The sequence below is a fragment of the Taudactylus pleione genome, unplaced genomic scaffold, assembly GCF_031769625.1.
Source record: "Taudactylus pleione unplaced genomic scaffold, aTauple2 ptg000629l, whole genome shotgun sequence".
NCBI lineage: Eukaryota > Metazoa > Chordata > Amphibia > Anura > Myobatrachidae > Taudactylus > Taudactylus pleione.
This window is the reverse complement of record NW_028285031.1, coordinates 2,137,396-2,146,670: the sequence shown is the minus strand read 5'-3', so window position 1 is coordinate 2,146,670 and position 9,275 is coordinate 2,137,396. Positions and strand designations below refer to the sequence as shown.

The window sequence follows — 9,275 nt, the reverse complement described above, 5'->3', positions numbered from 1 at the left end:
CCCACACCTGTCCATGAAATAGCTTTTGAGTTGATAGTCCCATTACTTTTGGCCCCTTAAAAAGTGGGAGGCACATATAGAAACTGTTGTAATTCCTACACCGTTCACCTGATTTGGATGTAATTACCCTCAAATTAAATCTGAAAGTCTGCAGTTAAAGCACATCTTGTTTATTTCATTTCAAAGCCATTATGGTGGTGAATAGAGGCCAAAATATGACAATTCTGTCAATGTCTCAATATTTATGTACCTGACTGTACACCATTTAGTGTCACTTGTCTGACTCTGGAGGAGGTGCAATTAAGCCTTGTTATAGTATAGAGTATAGAGAGTTGCATGATAGTGAAGCAAATATACCATTCACCAAGTATAACCAAGAAATGTAATTATTATTCCACTGTAAATTCAAGATATTCATATCATTAAAGGCTTGTATAGACTGCACACAGACTGAGTTTCATCTGTAAATATTATGTAATCTCTAACATGCTAAATAACTTTCACCAACATATGCATTGCTGTGTAAATAAATGGGCCATATATGCTCTGCAAATGGACTTGCATTCAATACTGCATCAGCTCCGAAGTATCAAAAGAGATTAGAATTAAATGGTCAATAGTATATTTGCTTCACTATCTTTTGATCTTTGGGAACTGATGCAGTATTGGATGCAAGTCCGTTTGCAGAGCATACAGTGTATGGCCTTTTTATGTTTGCACCTGGCATGCTCCAAAACCAATACTATGCAATTATGGATGATTCAGAGTTGTACACATCGGGCTCATCGCTGCAGGGGAGCACTGATAATGATGTGTATCAAACAAAGGGCCTCATTCAGACCTGCTCGCTAGATGCGGCCGCTCGCTCCCAGCGTATGGGCATGGCCGAATATATGCACTTGGCCTATTGCATTGTCTCACCCTAAACTCTCTATTGTAAATGTGTGTGCAGCCCTATATGTGGGTTCTTTGCTCATACTACTGCCTATTGCTCTTTGTGCTGATGTGACCCAAAGAGCCAGTATAGAGGGCGTACCCTCCCCTATGTCTAGGGGGATATTCATGGTGGCCAACATCTTGTATAAAAAACAAACTCCAACCGGTATACCACAGAAATAATAATTTATTAACCAACACAGTTTTGGCATAGACATGCTCAGTCTGCAGAACCTATAATTATCTTACAATCCTATCTGTGCAGTACTATAATAACTAATACCTATTATACACTGTGCCGCCCCATAGCTACAGCATCTCTGTCCCATTAGGTGCAATCTCTATGCTCTATGAGCATCCTTAGTATAAATCCGTATGTAACCTCTTTCAGAACATACTGTATATTAAGCTCATTTTTGTATATTTGTGGACCTTAATCTGGCACTGCATAAACCGCACATTTCACAATCTATTCTATTAACTGAAACAAATTGCCTATAAGCTTCCAATAATCCATTACGATCATTTGCTTTTTCCCATATCATACTTGGCCTTTTTACTACTTGTGATCAACCGTGTGATTGGGGCAGAGCCACACGGGTGCTTGGTTGTATGGAACCGCCCAGCCCTCTAACAGCAAGGTGTAATAAAGAGAGATGGGCGTTTGCAATCCTTTGTAAGGTGTGTTTAATAATAACCATCAAGCCATCGACATATAATCTTCCTGAGGCCTGTATTTGTGTGAGACAAAAGGCTCAACTGCATTTATATTTACATGTGCTGGTATTATGGATGACTGGCGGCCATCTTGCTGTGTGACAAATTGTTATCGAATCTAAGGGGTCTATGTACTAAGCTGTGGAGAGAGATTAAGTACCAACCAATCAGCTCCTGTCATTTTTCAAACAGAAAGGAGTCTTCTTGTCTTGCCTATGCAAGATATTTGATATTTTTCAAACACAGCCTGTAGAGCAGTGATTCCCAACCTCGGTCTTCAAGGCACACTAACAGTCCTGGTTTTAGTAATATCCATGCTTAAGCACAGATGGTTAAATCAAAATAACTAAGGTATTAATTAAGTCACCTGTGCTCAATTAAGACTATCCTTAAAATCTGGACTGTTAGTGTGCCTTGAGGACTGTGGTTGGAAACTCCTGCTGTAGAGTGACAGGAGCTGGTTGGTTGGTACTTTATCTCCATCCATTTCATCCCTCTCCAAGGCTTAATGCATAGACCCCTGTATCACTGGAAGGTCACTGAGGGAAATTATAGGAAATGGTGTAACAAGCCTGAACAAGTCCACATGGCATCCACCCAGGGGTGCTAAAGCACTAACTGGGAGATGCAACCAATCATCTTCTACCTATCATTTATAAAAAATATTCTCTAAAATGACATATAGAAGATGATTGGTTGCTATGGGTAACTTCACCACTTGTCCTCTGTAGGCAGTGTGTGTGATACATCTACCCCTAAGTACAGCAATTGAAAGACCCCTATTATATTTCTGGGCTCCATCCGTGAACTCGCACTGAAGACATGGCGCCTATCTTTATAACATGAGAATAATCTGCATGGAGCTTTTGTGTTACGCACGTAAGCTGTGGTAATAAATAGGCTACTTATACTGTACATGAAATTAATATGGAGATGGAGAAAGACTTTGGAATCATGATGCTTGAGCCACGAAATGTGTCTGATTTGGTTTCTTGCGCCCCCTGTGGGGCTCATGTGCCCAAGGTCATACCAGGGTTATCTTTTCCTTTCTCAGGATCCATAAAATGGCCATTTCTGAAAGGTTGGACTTGATGTACAGAATGTGTTACAGGTTTTATAAAAACCACCAGAACAGGCTTTGCTTAATACTGACGCCAAGCTGTGAGCGTAAGAAGAACTCTAGCAGGCCGGTTAGAGACAATCCAGTGAGGATCCAGATAAACGTTGAGCTGATGTACATTGGCTTCAACCTGTAGGGAGAGTCAGAATAACTGAGTATTAGTGTTTAGCATTCTATACAGTGGTGTCAGTATGGTGGTGACACCCAGTGCGGCACGGAGAGACACCTTGCGTGCGCCTTCCGTGCATGGCCTTGTGTCCCAGACTGCGGAAAACATTTCATGCTTATTGATACACTGCTTCTGGCTATCGTCATTAATTAATTTCATCACATTTACTTCAGTTTTTTTGTATGGGGATTGGCAACGTCTGCACATTTAGGCCACGCCCTCTACAGTACCTGGGCCCGGCACCACTCTCTCTACAGCCCTGGGTATAATTCAGTGAGGACCTAATTGAAGCCCATACAGAATGTAAGCAAAAATAGGAGAGCCAGTATAGCAGAGCTACAAGTACATGTTGATGGTGATGACTACTATACCAGGCGCATTTGTTACCTACAGAGAGGCGGGCACATCTGGAGATGCCTATGTAAAAAACGGGGGCCGCCAAGTAAATGACTCTGCCCATCAATCAGGCAGTGGTATAGCAGGGGCTGCACATGCGCAGAACGGGTCCTGCGCACACGTAGATTCCCGATCATCGGGAATCTGCATTCAGCATTGCTGAATCAGCCTCTTTGACCGTTAACAGTAGCAGCGAAAGTAAACACTGCCGGGTTTCGCCCTGGTAGTGTTGATGCACAGGAGTGATCTTGGATTGCATTGTGAAGGGCTGAGCAATCCACATAGATCCCTCTGTGCACTCTGGACCCTCTTCCAGTAGGTAGGAGCAAGCGAACGCCATCTGAAGATGAAAAAAAAAGCTACGCTTTTCAGAGCTTGTTAAAATAGCCGTCCTCATAGAGAAGTATGGCGACAGCTGCTGCAAACACTCTTCCTCCCAAAGCAGCTTTTTACCCTGTGATGCATATTTGTGGAAATTAATGCTGCCTTAGCCAGGTAGCAACGGCCATTTCTGAATGTTTTAAGGACAGAATTAGTTTGTTACAGTATATAGCGCTATAGGTGCTATAGAAAAGTTCCTGCTAATTGCTGGATTACAAATCGAGGTGCATGGCTCCCTCTAGTGGTGGAAACACAGCAGGTACCTGCTAGTGAAAATACTGTTTGCAGTTACAGGGAGTCTACTAATCTATTTCACCCACTTATTTATTACTAGTATTTGTCCCCAGCATTGCCTGGTTTTTATTCTCTCTCCCCTGCTTATTCTATATCTCTGTTTCTGTGCTATTTCTTCCCCATCTCTCTCCTTCCCTCTCTGTTTCTCTTTCTCTATCTGACACTCTGCCCCATTTTTAAATCCCTATTTTGTCCTTTTCTTTTCCTTGCTTTTCTTTCTTTCCCACTACACTTTATACACCCTCCTCCCCCCCATAACTTTCCTGCCCCTCTCTGTCCTGCCCCTCTATCACTCCGTTCCTTCCTCGCCATTGGCCAACCGCCATTTTTCTTCATCGGGACCTGACATGCACAGCGAGCACTCTCCTGTCCAGTAACCAGCCTGAATTTGTATCTGCAGCAATTTATATAGTACAGTAAGTTTACTACAGGGTATGTGCTTGTATGGGGGTGGGTAGTTTTTTTTTTTTTTTTAATAATTTTTTTAAATTACGTTTGCAGTCGGAAGTGCATTCACTGGCGCTGACATATTCTATCAGCAATCAGCCTTATTATATAGATTACATAGTATTGTTTACATATTTAGGGCCACTATACTAGGGAGCTGGTGGGTCAATTTCAGGGGGCTTTCTGCCAACACCATAGATGCTGCAATAAATACCCCTGGTAGAGGCTAAAGGTGCATACACACACGATTTTTTTTGAACGTTTATCATATAATCGTTGAAAAAATCGTTCACTTTCTAAGTTAAAATGATTAACGATTATCGTTCATGTGCGTTCACGTTTGTAGTTCAGTCAGACTTGACAACTCAACGATTTTCATTAAGGGAATATGCAAAAATAGTTTGTAGTTCAAAAAAATCGTTTATTACACTTTAAAAAATCTGACCGATAATCTGACAGAAAATCGTTCAGGATATCGGTGGTAACAAAATCGTTGTGTGTATGCACCTTAAAGCTGCATACACACACATCGATTTTGTTACCAATGATTTTCTGTCAGATTTTTTAAAGTGTAATGAACGATTTTTTTGAACTACAATTTTTGCATATTCCCTTAATGAAAATCGTTGAGTTGTCAAGTCTGACTGAACTACAAACTACAAATGTGAACGCGCATGAACAATTATTGTTCATCGTTTGACTCAGAAAGTGAACGATTTTTTCAAGCGATTATCATTAAACGATATTGTTTAACGATAATCGTTCAAAAAATCATTGTGTGTGTATGCAGCTTAAGAAAGATTTGCATGGTCCGCAATAGAGAGGCAAGGCATTTCGATGTAGCAGGAGTTTCACAATTTTCTGATTACACACAATGTATAATACATAACAAGTTTACATACCTTCCTTGAGCAGAATTTGTGTAACCATGGAAGTATTCATACCGGGCATACAGATAGAGCAGGCCACAGACAGCAGCGGCTCCTTGATAACAGGGGAAGAAAATGTAAATTACCAAATATTGATGTAATGTAGACTTAAACGCAGCCAATAAGATCTTATACCATACAAAAGTATAATAATGGTAAATTACAGTAGAGGATGCATTATTCCTTACAATGCAAAAGTTTTCACTTTAGAGATGACTTTAGAACTCACTGATTATAGGCAATTACATTACCACTAACTGTTTATACAGATATTATTTACTGTCATTCGCACATCTCTTAACATCACTTTATGTATTGAATCATTATTCCACATAAAACCTACTCTTAACTGGATTTTGCAGCATAAATCCCAGGGACCCTTATTTAATCAGCAAGTGTATATATGTAATGTATGTGGCCTTTTAAACAGACATCAGCCATTATATTCCCCAATTCCTTACATAAATAAGGTATTGGGGTGTGTGTGTGTGTATATATATATATATAATATATATATATATATATATATATATATATATATATATATATATACATACAGTCAGGTCCATAAATATTGGGACATTGACAGAATTTTCAGATTTTGGCCTCTATTCACCACCACAATGGTTTTGAAATGAAACAAGATGTGCTTTAACTGCAGACTTTCAGATTTAATTTGAGGGTAATTACATCCAAATCGGGTGAACGGTGTAGGAATTACAACAGTTTCTATATGTGCCTCCCACTTTTTAAGGGGCCAAAAGTAATGGGACTATCAACTCAAAAGCTATTTCATGGACAGGTGTGGGCTATTCCCTCGTTATTTCATTATCAATTAAGCAGGTAAAAGGTCTGGAGTTGATTCTAGGTGTGACATTTGCATTTGGAATCAGTTGCTGTCGACTCTCAATATGAGATCCAAAGAGCTGTCACTATCAGTGAAGCAAGCCATCATTAGGCTGAAAAATCAAAACAAACCCATCAGAGAGATAGCAAAAACATTAGGTGTGGCCAAATCAACTGTTTGGAACATTCTTAAAAAGAAAGAACGCATCGGAGAGCTCAGCAACACCAAAAGACCCGGAAGACCATGGAAAATAACTGTGGTGGATGACAAAAGAATTACTTCTCTGGTGAAGAAAAACCCCTTCACGACAGTTGGCCAAATCAAGAACACTCTCCAGGAGGTAGATGTATATGTGTCAAAGTCAACAATGAAGAGAAGAGTTCACAAGAGTGAATATAGAGGGTTCACCACAAGATGCAAACCATTGGTGAGCCACAAAAACAGGAAGACCAGATTAGAGTTTGCCAAACAACATCTAAAAAAGCCATTACAGTTCTGGAACAACATCCTATGGACAGATGAGACAAAGATCATCTTGTACCAGAGTGATGGGAAGAGAAGAGAAGGAAAGGAACTGCTCATGATCCAAAACACCACCTCATCAGTGAAGCATGGTGGAGGTAGTGTCATGGCATGGGCATGTATGGCTGCCAATGGAACTGGTTCCCTTGTATTTATTGATGATGTGACTGCTGACAAAAGCAGCAGAATGAATTCTGAAGTGTTTCGGGCAATATTATATGCTCATATTCAGTCAAATGCTTCAGAACTCATTGGACGGCGCTTCACAGTGCAGATGGATAATGACCCGAAGCATACTGCAAAAGCAACCAAAGAGTTTTTTTAAGGCTAAAAAGTGGAATGTCATGCAATGGCCAAGTCAATCCCCTGACCTGAATCCGATTGAGCATGCATTTCACTTGATGAAGACAAAACTGAAGGGAAAATGCCCTAAGAACAAGCAGGAACTGAAGACATTTGCAGTAGAGGCCTGGCGGAGCATCACCAGGGATGAAACACAGCGTCTGGTGATGTCTATGCGTTCCAGACTTCAGGCTGTAATTGCCTGCAAAGGATTTGCAACAAAGTATTAAAAAGTGAAAGTTAGATTTAGGATTGTTTAGTTTGTCCCATTACTTTTGACCCCTTAAAAAGTGGGAGGCACATATAGAAACCGTTGTAATTCCTACACCGTTCACCTGATTTGGATGTAATTACCCTCAAATTAAATCTCAAAGTCTGCAGTTAAATCACTTCTTGTTTGTTTCATTTCAAAGCCATTGTGGTGGTGAATAGAGGCCAAAATCTGAAAATTCTGTCAATGTCCCAATATTTATGGACCTGACTGTATATGTATGTATGTATGTGTGTGTATATATATATATATATATATATATATATATATATATATATATATATATATATAAAACCAAGGAGAGGTCTGCACTCACGACTTGTTGTTAGAAAACACTTGCTGGGGTGACCAACCCATACAGGACTCCGTCCCATTAATCCAGATAGTTTGGAGAATAAAAACTCCGGGGGGCACTCACCAGGCTTCATACAAATATCCTTTAATATATCCTTAGAAAAAAGCTTACAAGAGCAGCATATAATCCGACGTTTCGGTCCTACATCATGGACCTTTGTCAAGAATCCTTATGGACCTGACTGTATATGTATGTATGTGTGTGTATGTATATATATATATATATATATACACAACCTGCCACTCCAGCCCCCACGTGTCACTCCAGATCACACCCTGTCTCACTCCAGACCTCCAATGTCACTCTGCTCCCTCGTGTCACTCCAGTTCCCCAATTTCACTACAGACCCCCATGTGACACTCCAGATTCCCCCCCCCCGTCACTTCATCTCCCCATGTGTCACTCCATCACCCCTTTGTGTCACTCCATGATGTCACACACGTTGTTCCGCAAGGTGATGAGAAATGGCTCCTCTTTACCTGCGCCCTGCTGAGTTCTGCAGCAGCGCAGGCACTTGGATCACCCCCTTATTGACAGGCCTGGGAGGTGGAACAATGCAGAGATTAAGGGGCCGGTCTGACCGGCTGTGCCCTTCTAGGCTACAGCGCTGCAGGCGACAACCCTATCAGCCCGTCCCTGCTTGCACAGCAGTGGGTAAAAGGTTAGGTCTAGAACGAGGTGCTGTAGAGGACCTCTGATGTCACAAACGTGACCTGCGGCAAAAGGACAAAGGGCAAGGTTCGGAACGGGGGACAAGAGTGTCCCCGCACGGGCTCGCTTCGCTCGCCACAGGTTTATATTCCCATGGATAGTAACACTGGTAGTGGTCCGGCCCTGCTGCAGTGGTTGTGACATCAGAGGTCCATTCTCCAACTTGGATGTAGCAACAACTGTGGGTAAAAACCTGTGTGTACTAAACAGCACAAACAGTACGGTGAATCCTAGATTGTCCACTAGGTGGCGTGCACACTAAAGATATCCGTGCCAGCCATTTCTCAATGCAGCTACAGAATGATTCTGTATGTAAAGAAAAAATAAACAATCAAATGGGTATGCAGTTGGGAAGCCGGCGAATGTAATCCCGACGGCCAGTTTCCCGACTGCTTTATCCCGGCGAGGGTTAAATGACAGTCTAAATCTAGACGCATGTCATTTTACCGATGCCGGGAGACTGGCGCCCTGCATCCCGTTCGAAGTGATGCAGAGCGCGGACCGGGTTAGGTTTAGGGCTCCCGGGGGGGACTTAGGGTTATGCACCCCCCCCCGGGGAGGTTAGGGTTAGGCTTAGGCACCCCCCCGGGGGACTTGGGTATAGGCGGTGGGGAAGGGGGGGTTAGGTTTAGGCACTGAGGGGAAGGTTAGGGTTAGGCACCCTTAAGGAGGGTTGGGGGGGAGGTTAGGTTAGTAAATACTTACCTGGGGACGATCGGGATTTTTACCCATGTCGGCCAGCCGCTGTCGGGATTTGAACCGATTCCATCAAATGATCTCATTATAAAATAACAAGATGGCAAAAATAAAAAATCTGATGAAGTTGGCAAAACATGCA

General features: G+C 41.9%; 1 protein-coding gene across 1 annotated transcript in view; it reads right to left on the bottom strand.

Moving 5' to 3' along the window:
• Nucleotides 1-1,114: 1,114 nt before the first annotated feature.
• The window catches only part of LOC148479219 (leukotriene C4 synthase-like), a 48,745-nt gene continuing 40,584 nt past the window's right edge, over nt 1,115-9,275 (bottom strand). The window contains exons 5-6 of the mRNA XM_088454740.1: nt 5,363-5,444; nt 1,115-2,903 (exon numbers count right to left, since the gene is read on the bottom strand). Of these exons, the coding sequence (XP_088310866.1) occupies nt 2,768-2,903; nt 5,363-5,444 (218 nt within the window). The 3' untranslated portion in view covers nt 1,115-2,767. The remainder of the gene's footprint in view (nt 2,904-5,362; nt 5,445-9,275) is intronic.